The sequence below is a fragment of the Rhagoletis pomonella genome, unplaced genomic scaffold, assembly GCF_013731165.1.
Source record: "Rhagoletis pomonella isolate Grant_MI unplaced genomic scaffold, Rhpom_1.0 Rhpom_scaffold_00003, whole genome shotgun sequence".
In the NCBI taxonomy this organism is placed as follows: Eukaryota; Metazoa; Arthropoda; class Insecta; order Diptera; family Tephritidae; genus Rhagoletis; species Rhagoletis pomonella.
Genome location: NW_023458557.1, coordinates 9,284,586 through 9,304,850, shown reverse-complemented (window position 1 = coordinate 9,304,850; position 20,265 = coordinate 9,284,586). Strand labels below are relative to the sequence as shown.

General features: G+C 37.2%; 1 protein-coding gene across 1 annotated transcript in view; it reads left to right on the top strand.

The window, feature by feature from the left end:
- The first annotated feature begins 4,591 nt into the window (after positions 1-4,591).
- LOC118736017 overlaps positions 4,592-20,265 on the top strand; it is a 15,957-nt gene continuing 283 nt past the window's right edge. Inside the window, exons 1-2 of the mRNA XM_036466123.1 lie at positions 4,592-5,281; positions 20,113-20,231. Of these exons, the coding sequence (XP_036322016.1) occupies positions 5,125-5,281; positions 20,113-20,231 (276 nt within the window). The 5' untranslated portion in view covers positions 4,592-5,124. The remainder of the gene's footprint in view (positions 5,282-20,112; positions 20,232-20,265) is intronic.

Genomic DNA, 20,265 nt, shown 5'->3' with positions numbered 1-20,265 from the left:
CCGGCTGTGAAATGGGATTATCCGGAATGTATAAAGAAACGCAGCCAATGAGACCGTTTTTAATGAAAAACTACTGTGGAAAACCAACAATAATTTGAAAAAATGGTAAGTGATAGCTATTTCCGAAATCACACATATCCTCATCAGACTTCGTTCAGTGGGACTCGACCCAACGACCCCAGCTGACTCAGCCAGTTGCCTACGCACCGTGCTAAGTGCGCCTTGTAAATTCTGGTTGCTTTTTTTCCACTTTTTCATTTGTGAAGCCAACTACAATCAAGCACAGCTATTCCAGTGCTATTTAAACTTGATCATGTGGTTGCTTGTTTTGTTGGTTTTTGTTAATAATTGTATTTTTAGAATGTTTAACTTTTAGGTGTGCTCGTCCTTAAGTTATTTGTTTTTGTTATTTTATGGCCTTAAACAATTACATATTATCAAAAATTTTTATTAAGCCTGAGGCCGTTTTTAATGAAAACCTATTGTGGCAAGGCAACAATAATTTTGAAAAAATGGTGGAAGTTATAACTTTTTCCGAAATTACCACATTTCGTCATCAGACTTATTTCAGTGGTATTGGATCCAACGACCCCAGCTGACTGAGCCAGTTGCCTACGCACCGTGCTAAGTTCGCCTTGTAAATTCTTGTTGCTTTTCTCCACTTTTTCATTTGTGAAGCCAACTACAATCAAGCGCAGCTATTCCAGTGCTATTTAAACTTGATCACGTGGTTGTTGGTTTTGTTAGTTTTTGTTAATAATTCTATTTTTTTAATGTTTAACTTTTGGTTGTGCTCGTCATTAAGTTATTTGTTTTTGTTACATTATGGCCTTATAACAATTATAATCAACAATTTTTATTAAGCTTGATGCCGTTTTATTTATTTATTTCTTTCATTTCATCAGTTAGTTTTTACACACATAGATTACCAGACTAAGTAAATTTAAGTAATTACAATCGTAATAATAAATAGGAGTAATTATGAGCAGTATATGTGATGCAGCAATGAAATTAATTTAGACTTAAAATTATCCCTGCTATCCGTGAATAGGTCTAATTGACAACCTATCTCATTTGCATGCCTAACACATCGATTTAGCGGTTCATTAAATAAGTAGTTAGTTCTACAAAGAGGGATACGAAAAACACTATGTAATCTTAGATCTCGTTTGGGGCAATTGAAAACAATTAACGCGAGTAAAAAATGGCAATTAATATGGTGTGTGACTATGTCTCTAATAAACATTATGGAATAAGATTTCCTACGCGTTTCTAACGTTGGTAGCCCGAGTATAAGGCGCCTGCTTTTATATGTGGGCATGTTTCCATTCCAATGCAGGCGGGTAATGGCATATCTGGTAAAACGTTTCTGTAACTTTTCTATCCTTAAAGAGTAGCTGGAATATAGGGGATCCCAAATAATGCTGCAGTATTCGAGGTTGGACCTGGACAAAGGAAAAGTAAAGGCTCATAAGGGCAAACAGATCATGAAATTCAGTTGAGTTTCTTATTATAAATCCAAGCACCGACCAGGATTTGGCGACAATGAAGTCTATGTGCTTGGAAAAATACATTTTGAAGTCGAATACAACGCCCAAATCCTTTTTTCGTAAATACGGGAGAGAATCGAGTTACCAATCTGATAGTCAATTAAGTCCATTCGTCTACTAAATGGCATATATTAGCATTTGTCGACATTAATATGCAATGAGTTATTCTCACACCACGTCTGCAACTTGGATAAATCAACCTGCAGTTTAGCGCAGTCAGTCAGTCATCCGCATACATTAGACAGGATGAGTCTAAGATTAATTCAGGGATATCGTTAACAAATATTAGGAATAGTAGTGGGCCTAGATGACTGCTACCTCAAGGTAGCATCTATAATATCCGAATTGGTGTTATTTATGCGGACGAACTGAGTTCTACCAGTCAAATAAGAAGTGAGCCACTTAAGGATGTTCGAATGGAACCCCTTCTGTTCGGGGTTTGTCAAAAGCTTTGGCAAAATCAGTAAATATAACATCGCACTGGTTACCATACTCAAGTTGTTTCAGGACAAAATTTGGGAATAACGTTAAGTTTGTAGTTGTGGACTTACCCTTTATAAAGCCATACTGCTTTGATATGTACCCTTTTACCAGAAAAAATAATTTGTCGTATACGAGTTTTTCGAATAACTAAGATATGCATGATAATTTGCAGATAGGACGATAGTTTTGAACGTCGGACTTATTCCCAGACTTGTGAACAGGGATAATATAAGATCTCTTCCATTCCTTCAAAAATTCTCCTTGGGCTAGGGATTTGTTGAAGATTATTGATAGCGGAACACATAGTGCTGAGGCACAATTCTTCAACAATATGGAAGGGAGTCCATCCTCGCCAGGTACTGGGTCATTAGGTAATAATATTAGGGCTTGATACACCTCGTCGACAGAAAATTGCGGACTTGTAATGTACAATGTATCATGTGACTCAGTATTGCTTGTTGTTGTAGCCTCAGAAGAGGTAACATATACAGAGCGGAAAAATTTTGCAAAGGGATTGCAAATTTGTTGGACGTCAGAAGCAGATTGGTCTGAATAACACATTATGTCCGCAATTCCTGTACTTTCCTTTTTATTATTTATAAATTTCCAGAAACGTTTGCCATTTGATTTAATTTCACTCTCTATAATTGAAATATAGTTATGATATAGGAATTTGTTTAAAACATCAGAGTCATTTTTCAATCGACAGTAGGTTCCATACACAGTGTAGACAGTGTGCCAAGTAATGACAATATCCATATTCGACAATTCATACGTGAACTGATGTGTTTGTGTTAGTTGTTTATTTCAATTAACCCTAAGATAGCACATGTTTAAAAAAAAGACAAGTATTTGTTCTGTAACCAAAAATTGATTTTAATCGCAAAGATAAATTCCTATTACTTAATTAATTAAAATTTAATTACGTACATTGTTCCTATTTCCACATTGGATAGATTGTGCACTGTCATTTGCTGATATTGTGTGTTTATTGTAATATGAAGTCGCCTTGTTTACAACAAACACATCATTTTGACATTAAGATGTACCGCGACAAAAATCAAAATTCGCCAGTAACACCACCTTGTATAAATTCGCCTTGGTCGGAGGTGTTAAAAACGATTCTCACAAATACGTGAATACGTGCTGTTGGTGGCAAAGACATGTGGCAAGCTAGCCCCACTGTTTTTTTTTTACATATTCGTCGTTCGGTACGATGAACACGGAGTCACCGCACATTACACTCTTGCATAAAAAAACGTATGCGGCATTATTAGTTTTTTCGCTTTCTATATTCCTTTTTTGTTAATATTTTCCTTTGTTCACGATTCCAAAAAAATCTTAAATTCAAACTACCAAAAAGGTTAACAACAAATTTCAAAATTTTAACTAACACACTCAAGCAATTGTCAAATATGGATATGAAAAATTAAATGTCATTACTTGGCACACTGTATACACTGTGGTTTCATAGAGATTTACGTCATTATTCGATTTGCGATACCGCTTATATGCTTTCGTTTTCCTATTGTTGATGTTTGTAAGCCTAGCATTGACCAAACTGGTTTGTTGACCTTACTTATGGATTTTTTCTGAATAAATTTTCGAACCTCCAATTTAAGCTTGTCTCTGAAAAGGTCATAATCTTGCGACAATTGAGGCATTTTCAAGGCTGACTCCCAGTTAACAGAGTCCAGTGAATGTAAAACTGTATCGAACTCAGCCTTGGAGAAGTTATAATCATCGTAGATATTAAAGCTCAAACAGTCAACGACGTAACGTAGACGTAGGTTGACGCAGATACGATCTACCTTATGGGATTCGCGTGTTAACGAAAACTCACCACCGCATGGCGGTGACGTTGCCGTTGCTTCTCTCTCTCTCTCTATCAACAGCAAATTTGATATGCTGCTACGTACGTCAACCTACGTTTACGCTCCGTCGTTGACTAACTACGCTTTTAGAAATGGGCTTAATATAATTAATGAAACGAAAGCTTACGCGCTTTATGGTGAACTGAGTTAGGAAGAGGGGGTGAAGAGAGGGGCTCGACATCTATTAATACGACGAATATTAAGTCTAGTAATCGATTGTTTTCATTATAAACATCATTAATTTGGTTGAGATTAAACTCTGCACATGTGTCGAGAACCTCGCATTCACTCTCACTCGAAACTTGATACGGTATGAGTTGGTTAATATCACAATAATAGCTCCACTTAACATTAGACAGATTCAAGTCTCCAACAATAGTAACATTCTGACTATCACTGCGATTACTTAGTATGGTACAACAATTATTTATATGTGCTTTATATACTTCAACTGAGCTTAGCGGTGATATATAACTAGCAGAGATGAAAATTTCTTGCGATTTATCAACTAAAATTTTAATAATAATTTGATCTATGTCATAATTTCTCTGCACAGAGTTAACGTCAGAAGACAGTTCGATCTGACTTCTGGGAAGTGATGCGCTAACAGCAACGAGTACGCCGCCTCCTTTCGAAAGCCCAGTAGTGCTTGAACAGCTATCCTTACGAAATACATTGTAAAGGCGACAATCAAACATTTTAGCAGTGTTATGGCATGATGAGAGCCAAGTTTCTGTTATGACTATGATATCGTAAAGACATGACGAAGAAAAAAGCAGCAATGGCAAAATGTTAGTTCTTATACCTCCAGCGTTTTGATAATACATCAAAAATTCAGCAAATTTCGATGATATACTGGGAGGGTTCACACTCGCTATGCTTGCGGTGGGTTCACATCTCTTTTTGGAAAATTTGTGAACGGGCGGACTCTTACATACTCTTGCCGAAGAGAAGAATCGAGAATATTTTCAAAATATTGCTCAGCAACACCTAACTGGAAAGATATTCTCTTCAGGTTCAGGTCAAAGAAGATGCTTTTTGTCAATATTCGCATGACTATGGACATAATCAATGATGTTTTCTTCGCTCACATTGGGGCTAAACGATGACAAGTGTATCCACTTAGTTTGTGCAATTACATCAGTTCGCTCCAGGTTTTACGTCCTACAACAATATTATCGGCATGTCTCTTTTTGTTTTTCTTTCTCATCACAGCAATGAAGTTGGCTTCGTCGTTTTCGAGCATAACTGAGTGGCTACTGTGTGCCAAATGCATCGTGACGGCATTGTTATTGGACGAAGAGGGAGAAACATTAGAACAAGCGAGAGTTTGCGATGTATTACCAGCTGCGGCGGCGGCGGAATATGATATAGGTAAGTGAGTTGGCAACGATGAAGTTAAGCTCATAGCCGGCTTTTGTGTACGTAGATGATTTACGGGCTTGGCGTTAGCATGGTTCAATGCAGTTATAGGTAGATTTTTTATTTCTTTGCACATGATTTTAACATCACTAGCCAGATCGGATATTGTAGGCGAGTTAGCGTAGGCATGAAGCACAAGACGAACGGCTTGCACTTCCAATTGCAGATTATGAACTTTTTTATTAGGGCTTCTATCTCACTAATCAAAGAGGTGACCAAAGAGAGGATATGGGCATTCTCTGATCTCAAACCTGTAAGTTCGTTGAAAACTGCTTGCAAAGAGATATCTTGCTTTTGCTTTTCATCATCATCTCAGGGAGAGGTGGCTGGTGCTCAATGAGCGGCTGAGTATCCGAATGAGTCGGCGAGAGAAATGAGTCACAACGTGCCGTGATACATTGTTTGCACTTAAATTGTTTGTTTGTTTTTTGCATGTATTCTATGTCCGCGGGCATAAGAGAGACGCAACTCAAATGGAAGATAATATTGCATTTGGCACAATGAATTTTTTGAATTTTTGGCTGACTACGGTCAACTTTTTGACCGCAAACACAAGGCATGGTATTAAATCAGTGTCCAAGCAAAACGATTACGAAATAAACAACGCGAATCGATTTACTTTCGCACAGAAGAAAGTAAAAATAAATTACACCGAGAGCTCTGTGCACACGTCCGCTCAGCACGACAGATACAATTATAACCAGTGTTGCCGCGAATAATTTTTACTGGTAGCCGAATTCCTTTAAAAAAAGGGCTAAAAAAGAGCTAAAAAAAGTCGTTGTGGCTAAAAATGGTAGCTAAAATTTTTTACTTACATATACATATATACGTATACACGCAAACATTTTGAATAAGTAATCTTACTAATATTATAAATGTGAAAGTTTGTATGTTTGGATGTTTGGGAAATCATCACGCGGAAACGACTGAACGGATTTGCATGAAATTTTGTACGCAGATAGCTTATGGGCCAGATTGGTTAATATGCTATTTTTTTATGAGTTGTCACCTGTTAAAAAAGTTTAATTTATTTAATATGCGGGAACGACAGAATGGATTTGCATGAAAATTTGCACACACATAGCTTATGACCTAGATTGGGAAATAGGCTACTTTTCTTAAGAGTTGCCACCTGTTAAAAAAGTTTCATTAAATTAATACGCGGAAACGACTGAATGGATTTGCATGAAATTTTGCAAGCAGATATCTCATGACCTACAGTGGGAAACAGCATAATTTTTTGGAAGAGTTGCCACCTGTTAGAAATGTTTAATTTAATTAATACGCGGAAATTAATGAACTGATTTGCATGGAAGTTTTCCCACAGATAGCTTATGAGCTAGGTTGGAAAATAGGCTACTGTTTTAAGAGTTACCACCTGCTAAAAAAGTTAAATTAAATTAATACGCGGAAAAGTCTGAACGGATTTGCATGAAATTTTGCAAGCAGCTAGCTTATGACGTACAGTGGAAAATAGGCTAATTTTTTGCAAGAGTTGCCACCTGTTAAAAAAGTTTTACTTAAATTAATACGCGGAAACGACTGAACAGATTTGCATGACATTTCGCACAGATAGCTTATGACGTATGTTGGAAAATGGGCTACTATTTTAAGAGTTATCACGTATTAGGAAAGATTAATTTAATTAACAGGCGTAAATGACTGAACTGATTTGCCTGAAAGTTTGCACACAGATAGCTTATGACCTAGACTGGAAAATAGGCTACTTTTTTAAGAATTGCCACCTGTTTGAAAATTAAATTTCGCTCAAAGATGGTTTATGACCTGGATTGAAAAATAGGCTAATTCCTTAACCGGTTTTCCGATCAGAACGAAATTTAGTACTCTTACTACGGATTTCGGAAGGATAGTCTTAGACTGAAAGTAAGTCGCTTAACTTAAGGCCCCTCCCATACAAATTGGAATTTTCATATTACATACATATCTCTGGAAGTATTTGTGGGGGAGAACTGAAATTTGGTATAGTGATATGTATGTGAAATCAATGTTGGCATTAATCGATTGATGTTTTAATCAGTTAGTTAATTCGATTAAATTCAATCTGATTACAGCTAATTATGATTAATTTTAATCTGCCTAAACAGTTAATCGTAACCGCGATTAAAAAATTAATTTTTAATCATTAACTCTTAATTTGATCAAGTAGGTTTGGTGATTAATTATTTTATGCTGGAATTTCCCTGTGCACACAAAGCAAGTTAATCCGGTATGGCTAAGTCGGGTTTCCTCATCAATCTAAGCAATTCGATGTGCATTTTCATAAAGATATATACCAACAAACGTTTTACAAACTTGGTTTGTAAAAGTTCCCAGTTTATGTATTACTAATAACAATATTTATAATTTTTATATATTATGTGCTTTTTATAAGCGTAAAACACAAAATACTTACTATAACTGGTGTTTGGTTTCAAACTCGGTCAAACTATACAAATTAATCAGATTTTATTTTTAATTGGATAAACGATTAATGTTTTAAATTAATTAAACAAATCGCAGCCAGCGATTAACGATTAAAAAATTGTTAACATTAATCGTACAGTTGATTACGACTAATTTATTTTAATCGTCAAACGCGATTAACGTTTTTTTTTTTGTTTTTTTTTAGATTGGCGCTTACACATATGTTAGTGTTTGGCCGAGCTTCTCCTCCGACTTGTGGCGTGCGCCTTGATGTTGTCACACAAAGCGGAGGGACCTACAGTTTTACGCCGACTCCGAACGGCGATTGTATTTTTATGAGAAGCTGTTTTTCATGGCAGAAATACAGTCGGAGGTTTGCCACTGCCTGCCGAGGGACGACCGCTGTTAAGAAAAAACCTTTTTCTATATTTTTGCGATGTTGCTTTGACCAGGGCTTTTTTTAATCGTTAATTTTATTCAGATTAACAGTTTGCCAAGACTGTGTGAAATCATGTTCATGTTCACGGAGAAAATGGACGTTTTTTGATAAGAGGCGTAGCACCTCCCATACTGACTGAAACTTTCATATTGCATATCTCTTCAAATGTTTGGGGTAAAGCACTCAAGCTTGGTATGGAAATACATATGTGTGTATGCATTAGCGCACACAAGGGGTAGGTTTTGGGGTGCAAACCCCCCCTAAAGCTAATAACCTCAAATACAACCTGTATCTTAAAGCTAAGAATCCAGCTCTCAAGGAAATTATAAGAAATATTTATTATAATTTCTGTTGCTTGAAAAAGCGCTTTGCTTTTGCTGTAAATTTTCATGAGGGAATAAATATACGAGCATTTTTTTTCTTGAGAGCTGCAAACTGATTTAAGAAATTTTGGTAGAAGAAAATTTCTTTTCCATTTCTCGTCCGTCGTTTTATATGAATTTTTCGTTTTTCTTAAGAGCTCCGTTAATTTTTTCGGTATTTGAAATATTAAAAAAATTTAGCAATCGTGAAAAATCACCATCTCTATCGAAAACCAGAAATCGGAAAAATGAACATAGAAGTGCAAAAGTTCATGGAATCAGTCAATTTATTTTTACTGACTCTTTTTTAAAATTTTTTATTAGGTTCTTTGGAAAGTTGAGCGCATCTTGAGTTTATAGAACTTTTTTTTAAACAAGTAGTTTTTAAGGAAAGAACACAACCGACTTCAATTCTCATATTCAAATTTAGGGGTACCGTTAATTTCTTCATGATCCAATCATCGGATCTCTAAAACAAATTACGGGACGAACCTTGAGGTACTATCTTTCTAATAAAAAAAGGATTATTGAAAACGGTTCACGTGGTCCAAAGTTATGTATTCCGGCGAGATGATAACCTTTCTTTTTTTTGAAGTCGGTTAAAAGCGTTTGAGTTCTGTTAATCTGTAAATAAAGTGCAGTTTATGAATTTTAAAACGTTTATTTATTTATTACATACTGTACATAAAACTTGCATAAATGTATTTTATCTGAAGCAAATTTTCAGTATTTTCCGGTGATATATCTTCAGAAATATAAAACCCCCCCTAAAATATATTCCTGGGTGCGCCCCTGTGTGTATGTATGTGAAACTAATACCATACTCATGGAGAACAATTAGAGTTATTGGAAAAGGTGGTGTGGCAACTCCCATGCGAATTGATTTTCCTATGCTGCATATCTCTGGAGGTGTTTATTGCAGAGGACTGGAACTTGGCACCGAGATGTGTATACAAAATTAATTCCATACTGATGGAGAAAAATTTGCGTTATTCGAAAAGGGTACATGGTTCCTCCCGTACAAATTTACTGTTTTATACTGCTTATCTCTAGAGGTGTTAATGGTAGAGTCCTGGGGCTTGGTACTGGGGTATGTAAAATCAATTCTAAATTCATGGAAGAAGATTAGGGTTATAAGAAAAAGGGGCGTGACACTTCCAGTTCAAATTTACTTTTTCTTGCCACATATCCCTGGAAGTGTTTGTGGAAGAATACTGGAACTTGGTATAGAGTTGTGTATACAAAATGTATCAATTGCTCATGGAAAAAATGTGAGTGATTAAAAAAGAAGGCATGTCGCCTCCCATACATACTAAAAACTTCTTAATACATATCTCTGGAAGGATAGAAAATCTCTCGAAGTATTTTAAATTTGTTATGGAGATTTATTTTATAAGTGCCGTACTGACAGAATAAATTTCATTAAATGGAAAAGGGAGAGCCGGGTTCGCCTTGTAATCTTGAGCTCTCTTGAGGCATTTGCTACAGTAATGAGAAGTGGTATTTTATCCAGGCCAGGTTACTAAATTTGAGTTGGAAATATTAGAACCCGCCGTGGCACCTCCAAGAAGGTTACACGTTCACGCGTCGTATACCTGGAACCATTTTAAGGTAAACTTAGAGGGATTGATATCTTTCGTATGCCTAGCGCGCAGACGAGATTTTATAATTTCATAGTTTTAAACGGGCTAAATACCTTAACTCGCTTAAAAAATAACGAGCTATAACGAGATGGGCACAGAAATAAAATCTGACATCATTAAATTATTTTTCATATTTGTATAAAAGCGCGGGGTGAAACCCGCGGGTATAAGCTAGTAGTATATAAAAACAATTTTTGTATAAAAGGGGAAATATACGACACCAGCTTGCTGGCTCCATCAAGCGATTGTACCATCAGGCTCGAAGCATATAACTTACCAGGATGCTGGTACAATATTAATTTCTTTACAAATGAGGTCGAGGAAAGATCGAAATGATTAGAGCCGAAATTTCATAATTTTTCTAGCATTTTGTTAAACATTGTTTTTTTTTAATTCACGACTGCAATATCGTGAAGTTAATCTTCCACAAACACGGCTTTGACTCATATGGTGCAAGAAATTTACGCCAGAATACTTTTTACTTAGAAAATTTCACCACTCACAACACCAGAATGCTGGTAGAATCATAAAATTTTCAAATAGTTTTTGAAGTCGCACCAGGAGCTGGTACAATCACACCACAAGAACATACACGGTCAACCGACTTGATGGGCCATTTAACAAATTAAGCATATTAAGGGCCGTAAACTATTCGGCGCGTATTCATAGTCCGGCCACTAAGTCGAAACTAATAAAGTTGCAACTTAAATTTAAGTGCCAACTTAAAATTCACTTCTATTCGTAGTCGCATTTCAGACTTCTACTAAGTAGTTTTAACTTAGTTTTACGATATTGCAAAACGAGTGTGAAAATGTATCGATTTTTCTTTACGATATTTTGGAAAAATTACATTTTTATTAAATAATGTCAAGGTTGATCATCCGTTTATGTTATTTTTACTTTCATTGCTTGTCTATGCAAAAGAATAAGGTATACGTTTTTTGTTAATTGTGTGAAATAGCCAGAACATGCATGCTGTGAAACATACAAACACATATCTAAATTTTATGCCATAATTTGCTTTAAAAGAAGAAGTTTTAAATTGACTTATTATTTGAGCATTTATATATGTAAATCATTCCAATTATAAAATTGTGATGTGGCCTTATTCGAATTGTAATACGCATTTAATCTCATCTTCCGATTCAAATGGATCGCTCTTTGTAAATTTCAATTGGAGATCATTCAATATTATCAAAATCACGCTCTGCCAACTTAATTTTTACATATTTCGTCTTTTTTCCTTAATTTAATAAAATACTTCTTCCTAGTTACAACTTAATTGCAGCTGCAGCCGAAACTAAATTTTAAGTTGGTACTTAGCCAGAAAAGTCGAAACTAAGGCGACTATGAATAGCTTTAGTTGTAACTTAGGATAGTTTCGACTTACCGCCCTATTCCCACACGGCTGACAAAACTCAGTGGCCGTACTACTCCGCCTAATACTATGCCGCAAATTTATTTTAAGCTGTCGTATGACAATTGTCAGTTTTATTGTTATGACCTACTGAGTAAGTGACAACGGCGAAACAATGTTTATATTATGTTTTAGGCGCAGTAATTGTGACAATAATCATATGATGAATTTTGTCAGTGTTGTGGGAATAGGGCGGTTAGTTGTGAACTAAATATGACTATGAATATGCGCCATCTATTTTATATCTTTATTTCTTTATTTCAAGTAAAAAATTAGTCAACAAAAACAAAATGTCTTACAGACTAATACAGAGATTTAACAAAAAATAATAATCTTAAAAAATACACAAACTGTAATGGAAAAACATTAAAGATAAAAGATTTGAGAGCAATATCATAATCGATATTTTATTGCAGGGATTTTAAATTAATAAGCAAGCAGTTAGAGTAGTAGGAGGGCATGGGGTCATGAAAACGAAGAGAACGTAGTGCAAAGCCAATGAAAACTTTTTGGATACGTTCAATCCGACTTATGTGACAAGCATGATAAGGTCTCCAAACGAAAGCAGCATATTCCAGTTTTGAACGAACAAAAGACGTGTAGAGCAACTTACGAGTATAAGGACTTGTAAATCCCGTACTGTTGCGCCTTACAAATGCTAACATAGCATAGGATTTCGAAATTATATAATTAATATGATTAGTAGAAGTAAATTTTACATCGAAAATCACTCCCAAGTCCAAAGTTTCATTAACCGATCTCAGACGACAACTAGAGATAAAGTAGGAGGTCTGCATAGGTGCAAAACACTTAGCGAAAGTAATGTGGTAGCATTTCGCTAAGTCTAAACACAACTGATTTTTAGTACACCAAGAGAGAACTTTTTCTAGCTCAGCTTGGAGCATTTGTGAATCGAATGAGTTTCTTACTATCGAATAGATTTTAAGGTCGTCAGCGTAAAGTAAAAAACTAGCGTATGAAAAACAGCTTGGTATGTCATTGATAAACAAGACAAATAGCAGAGGACCCAAAATACTACCTTGGGGGACACTCGATGACGCAATAAATGAATACGACTTTGCATTGTCAACTACAACCACACACCTTCGATTCGAGAGATAAGACTGTAGCCAAAGGAGGAATATGGAATGAAAGCCCAGGCACGCTAACTTCTTAATTAGTATTGCATGCGAAACTCTATCAAAGGCCTTGGAGAAGTCCGTATAAACAACATCGACCTGAAAACCTTTCTGGAAAGCTGATAGGTAGTCTTCTGAGAAAACAGCCAAGTTTGAAACAGTAGATCTACCAGGGATGAAGCCATGGACAAATTAAGCTCTTAACCGAAAAAAACATCTTATCTTTAACAAAACATTCAAACAGCTTAGAGGTAGTCGACAGCTTGGAAATAGGTCCGTAATTACTCACATAATTTTTGTTTCCACTTTTAAAAATGGGTGTAACATACGCCACCTTCCAATCATAAATAAAATTGCCTGTAGATAATGATTTATTAAAGATGAACTTGAGAGGATAGGAAAGCGAAACGCATTTTTTAAACAGAACCACCGAAAGACCATCGGCATCTATTTGTGAAGAGATCTTAAGTTTAGCGATACTTTTGGCAATATCATCCAAGGATAAAGAGATAGAGCCAAAGTCAACGGACGACTCCACGTTCCCCTTAAATTCAAAATCACTATCAGTCGGAGAAATAAAATTCGATTTAAAAAAATCGTTGAAGAGGTTAGCCTCTTCATTAGCAGAATTTGCATTTTTATCATTAAAAAATATAGCAGATGGAATGCTAGAGCAAGTCTTTTTAGATTTAATGAAACTCCAAAATGCTTTTGGATTTGACTTTATATTGGCTTCGTAATTAAGAATGTAATTACTATGTAAAAACTTTACTAAACAATTATACTTTTTAGTGTATTCTTTGAATTGCAAAAGATGAATTGATAGTTTGCTTTTTTTGAATTTACGAAAGAATTTGTTCCTGAGGTTCTTTAATTTCTTTAAATTTTTGGTATGCCATGGTATTTTATATAGTCTCGTTGTATTCAAAGGACTATTAGTGAGGGCTATTTGAGCCACTTTGGATTTAAAGACATTAAAGCAACTTGAGACATCTAAACCGAAAAACAGCGTGTCCCAATCAATATTAGAAAACAAGTTATTAAAGATATCAAAATTACACAATTTATAATTAAAAGAGAGATTATGATTATCACAGGTAGCTGGAGAGAACTCGTAGAACTCAATTTTAAGAAAAATGGGAACATGATGATAGCTAGAAGAAGAAATAGAAGAGAAACATTCGTTCATATTATTGCTTATAAATATAAGGTCTAAAATTCTGTTAAGTTCATTTAAAATATTATTTATCTGTTTGAGATCAATACTCAAAAAACTGTCAACAAGATACGATTCATTGCTATAGTTTACATTATTGGGTATAAGAGTAGTATCATTATTTGCTTGCGTCCATTTAATGTTGCCTAGATTATAATCACCCAGGACAAGAAATTGGCTATCACTATTAGAATTAGAAACTAGGGACGTAATATTATCCACATGCACTTTTTAAAGGCTTTCAGAACTACCAGGAGGGATGTAGGAAACGCAAACGAACAGCTGTCAAAAAGCGCCACGAATACGAATGCAAAGTTGATCAATAAGAGGGTCCTGATTATCCAAGATTTTACATGAAGCACGCCCCTAGTACAACCCGGTTTTACAGAGTCTCTGTCTTTACGAAATACATCGTACAGTTTAAGATCAAAAAATTCCTGGTCATAAAGGTCTGCCAAGTCTCTACTATAACGAAGATGTCGTAATCTTGGTGCGAGCACATCATGCGTACGGAATTGGCTTTAGTTCTGGGGCCAGAAACATTATGAAAATAAATTTTAAGATTTTGAGGCGATTTACGTAAGTAAGAGGTTTGATTAATTACGGGACCAAGTGTGGTTCTCCGGACTTTTGAAAAAACCTAAACGGCCGTACACTGACATTGGCTGGCCAGACATTAGGAGACAGAAACTTCTCGTAAAAGGAAACAGAGACTCCAAGTTTAAAATTAATTTTCTTAAGAGTACTTACAACGACCTGTTTCTTGACTAACCTAAAGCAAGTAAGCAAACTCTTATCTATCCCTGTTTGCTTATTAACATAATCAACAATATTTTCCGCAGTAACCGTAGGCAAAAACGATGACAAATGTAACCATTTCATAGGCACAGCAACTTCCAAACCAGAGTCTGCATTTGAACCACCAACAAGTGTATGTCTTTTGTTGTTTTTCTTCTTAACGTCCAATTTTTTTGAAACGCGTTGCGAAGGTAACAGACGAGAATCCAACGAAGCGGGAGGGATGGGAAATGTAGTAGCGGTAACAGGAGAACGAGCATCAGCAAGAGCAGGAGCATTGTAAGAGTCTTGGGAAGAGACAGAACTCGAAGTTTTACCAACAGCAACGGCGGCGGCAGCAGCATAACTCATTGGAATATTCTTAGCAGTAGCTGGAAGAGTATCATTATTCGACTCTTTACTATGCGCAACACATGTAATATTCTCCTGAAGTGACTTAACATCATTCGTTACAGCCGAGATCGCAGACAACACATCTGCTTTAGAAAGATTACGCTGCACTGCATGCAGTTCAGATTGCAAATTTTCGATTTTATTTTCAAGTAAATTCTTGTCTTCCCTTAGGGCTTTTATTAGGGGGAGCGCATGGGCATTTTCAGCTCTCAAAGCGGCAATCTCTTTGTATACATCATGCGGAGTAATTTCAATGTTGGCGCATATTGGATCTTTTTGCTGCGGCAAAACCGGTTTATCAGGTTGTTGGTGCAGTGCCGGGTTATGATTATCACCAACTACACCAACACGTTTAATAGCATTGACAATATTAGGAGGTGAGCGAAGAGAGCTATGGCGTACATTTGTGCATTTAGCACAAATAAAAGAATAATCCGCATTTTGAAGAAACTCCAAATCAGCAGGCAGAATATTTAAGCACTTTAAGTGAAAAAGCTCATTGCATCTGGAACACTGCAACTTAGGATCACCACGATCCACCTTCTGCCCGCAAACACAGGGTATTACACTTAATTAAATAGCAAATATATTGCAAAAAGAAAATAACTAATACTGAGTAATAGAAAACACGTCCACGCTGTGGAGTACTCACAACACTATAAACTATAGTTAAATCGTTAAAGATAAGTTAACAGCCCTAACACATTTACAGTATGTATGTATAAAAACTTAAGGAACATAGAATACATATATGTATGTATATCAGTCTTTCTTAGTTTAAAACTTCATTTCTTACATTAATGAAAAAAATGTGATCAAATTAAGCACATACAACTTTTTCATGCCAAGTATGAATAAATTCTCCAAAGGGGTAAACAAAGGGCTAGGGGCAATTTTAAATTAATGTAGCCAAAAAAAGTATGTGGTAGCTAAATTTAGCCACCAAAGGGCTAAAACGGCAACACTGATTATAACCTTTTTAATGAAAAACTATCGTGGGAAAGCAACAATAATTTTGAAAAAATTGTAGAAGTGATAGCTATTTCCGAAATTACCACATTTCCTCATCAGACTTCTTTCAGTGGGATTCGATCCTACGACCCACAGTGGGGCAAAAAAGGTTGCTGTAGACAAATCAATTTTGAGAGCCCAAATATGAACCGGTTCCAATTTCTTTTTTTTTTTTTTAGATAAAAGATACTTAAATGTCGCGTCTATCTATCCGTGGCGATTTTCTAAAAAAGCTCTGGTTTTTTATTTATTTATGTTGAAAAATTATAGAAAAATATTTTTACGTTTGAATGCGTCCACTTTTTTGGAAGTAAGTTCTACATGCTTGTATTTTCAGAATCGCCTTTTTGTTACTAGATTAGATTAGATTTAGAGGCGTGAGCAGATCACCTAGTTACCGCGACCGATACGATCTATTGTAACACACCTCTATTCAACTATAGGCCTGGCGAAGTTTGGTCGTGGTAGGGGCTTCACAGCACATTATGTGCGTGCTCTGTTGTTTCCTATTCTTCGTTACACCACCTACACTGGTCAGAGTTGACGACTCCTATGTCTGACAAGTGTTTCATTACCCAACAGTGGCCAGTAAGAAAGCCTGTAACAATTCTTAATTCATGCCTTCTGAGATGAAGGAGTTCTTCGGTTCTCTTTGCTGATATATCCGGAATGAAGGACTTGACCTGTCTGTAACCTTCCGTATTTGTCCAGTAATGTTGTGTTTCGTTCTTCATCCAGATATAGTAGTTTCGCCTAACAGAGCTCCATGGCAGACCGGTAAAGGATCCTGGGCCTATGAATCCCTGTGCAGCCCCTTTTCTGGCGAGAATACGTTCCAATTCATTGCCCATGACTCCACAGTGTCCCAGTACCTATATGAGGTATACCCGTTTCCTGGAGGCGATCAGTATTAAAGGTTGAAGATAGTCCCACACCAGCTTTGAGGTGACCTCGTGGGCTTAAAGAGCGAGGAGCACTGCTCTGCTACACACTGCCTCAAACAAAGTTCAATTGTGTGAACCTCGGCCTGAAAAACAGAGTTACCTTGCCCAATGCTGGAGAAAAGGAGCAGTCTAGGTTGTATGCCGTACATTCCTTCTCCGACGCCGTAGTCAGTCTTTGAGCCATCAGTATAACAGATGTGGCTGTCCTTCCGGGGTTTAGGTCGTTCGTTGTCCCAGTTATTCCTGTCGGCGGAAAAGAGCTTGACGTTTTGCGAGAAGTTAAACCTCAGAAGGCAAGGGTCCACAAAGCTTATGCGCAACCCATCTTCTTTTTTTATAACCCTGAGGGTGGAAGGGTGTACATACGGTAGAGCCTCTATCTTGATTACAATATGTAGGGGAGGCAGGCCAAGAAGCACCTCGAGAGCCGCAGTTGGTGTGGTTGTCACCGCGCCAGTAATGCCCACGCAGGAGGCCAGTCTCTGTAGCTTACTGAGCTTGGCATGTGTGGACTTCACTTCCGCCTTCTTCCACCAGACGGATGCAGCATAGGTGAGAATGCGTTTGGAGATGGCATCATACATCCACCTCGCCAGTTTAGGTCGGATGCCACCGTTCCATCCCACAAATTTCCGTCAGGTCAGGGATAGAGGCCCTGGCGTTTTTAATAGTTTTATCCATATGCGTATTCCATGAAAACTTGTCATCAAGGATAACTCCTAGATATTTGACCTCTTTTCACCTTGAAGGAATGGTTCTACTAATTTGCCGCTTTTCCTTTTCCTGGAGAAAATGACTATGCAAGTCTTCTTCGGGTTTACATTTAATCCATTGTGACTACACCAATTGACGACGTTCAAAGCATTCTGTAGGAGGGTGGAGATGGTATCTTCGAACCTACCTCTGATTAGGATGACAATGTCATCCGCATAGCCCTGAACGTCGAAGCCGTTTTCGCTAAGAAGGTAGAGTAGTTCATCTACTACAATGGACCATCGCAGAGAATCTGACCTATTCCTGTCCTAGAGTTTGCATACACTCTTCTGAATTTAAGGACTTTTTCTATCCAGCGACATGTGGTCTGATCAACCCCTCAGCGCTGGACGCAATTGTCTATTAGACAGTGTTCCGTGTTGTCGAAAGCGCCCTCCAGATCCAAGAAAAAACCCACCGCCACCAATTTGTCCTCCAGATCTTCCTGGAAGATAGGCATATTGGTGTCTGTGTAATGGGTTCCTGGCAATGAAACTATCCCTGATATGCCTGCCTACGATTCTTTCCATTGCTTTTGGTAGAAAGGACGTAAGACTAGTTGGTCGATATGCCTTTGGTTAGTCCGCTGGTTTTCCCCCCACATTTGGGATGTAGCGGACCATGACTTCCTGCCATTGTAGTGGAAGGGACCTTAACGCGAAATATGTGAAAAGTGGTATCAGCAAGGGTAGCAAGCGGCGAAGTCCCTTTTGAAAATAAGCTGGGAAAATGCCATCTGCTCCAGGTGGTTTGAAAGGCGCTGAGGCAAATATAGCACATCTTATTCTATCCTCGTCATTTGGCGATTCTCCAATCCTCTGAATAGGGGAGTTTTATCCCAGTCTGCGTGTAAATTGTTCTAGTTGTGCTCAGTGGCTAACAGTCAAGAAAATGAACATCGGCTAGCAAGTTAAGGGATTCCATGCAGCTATTCGTGAAGGATCCGTCGGGTCTTTTCAGGAGCCCTAACTTATTAGTGTGTGTCTTTGCAAGGACTCTGTGGATTCTTGCGCTTCCCGTAAGGTCCTTGATCCCTGTTTTCCATTCACCGGTTCGTTTATCTCTGTAAAAGAGCACCCGGGTCTTTACTCTAAGTTTAGCCAATTTGCTATTCCACCATGGAGTCTGTCTGTTGTTAAGCCTAGTGACTTCTGGAGAGGATTCATAGTAGGATTTAACAATGGCTGATGTCAGATCTGAGCAGCTAAGTTCAAGATGGAATAAGTCATTTACCTTCCGCTTGCAGCATCTTATACTGTCCCAGTCTGTGGTTCTTGGTCTTCTATAGGTGGTAGCAGTTGGTAATGTGGTTTTATTTCAAAACGGATGTGCATGTGAGCTAACGAAATTACTGATAAAACGAGTGGATAGAGTGAGATCTAGAACCTCTTCCCGTATACTGTTCCTAAATGTGTGGGAGTTAACTACGTTTAAAACTTCTAACCTATTAAGGCTAATCAAGTAAGTACTCACATCTTTGATTTATGTTACTGCTGCTCCATATGGTATTGTGGGCATTAGCATCATATCCCACGATGAGTTGCAGTTTTTGTCTGCAACAATAGTCCACTAGTCCCTGTAGTGGAAGAAACTCTAAATCTCTGGAGTCACCGCGGAGGTACGCTGAGCAAATTACTAGCTCTTGCGTGTTTTCTCCGAGAGATGGGCTTACCTTCACTGTGATCTGGTTCTTGTTTGTAAATTCTAGAATGAGAAAGGCGTTGATATGATTAGTAGGCTGGATCGATTTTGTATGGGGGAAAATAAAGGTAATTTGATTCTATTGTAATAGTAATATTATGTTGTTTTAGGACTAGGAAAATAATAATTGGCCACTAAAGATTAAAATAAAGCATACCTTTAGCCCGCGCAATTGATGCAAAGGATCAAATTTTTGAAAAAGTAACTTTGGTTCCTAATATCTAGGGAATACGTTAATGGATTGAAGCAAACAATATAACAAACGGTTTCGGTTTTTGTATGTCTGTGTTTTATTTATGGACCCATACGTATAGTCAAATCCCGATTTAGATACTTCTCAAAATTATAGTTAACGACGTCAATGCGACTCATTCAGGATATGGTATTATTTGAGACAACTCCCATTGCCAATTCAGGGGTGGGAAGTGTGGAAGAATTTACAATAGAAGACGATGACGAAACGTCTACAGACGATTTAAAAAAATTAGTTCGAATCCACTGTTGTAAATTTGTCAACTGATAACGATCTCACATTTGTTCCAGAAGATGAAATTACAGCTGTGGACCTTGAAGTATTCCGGCGCTCTGAGCGGTTGGAGAATCTACCACGAAAAATTACAATTTCTGTAGCATCAGATCCGAACACTGCGGAAGAAGCGATGGCAAGCCCTCAGAGTGATCTTTGGCAGGCAGCAA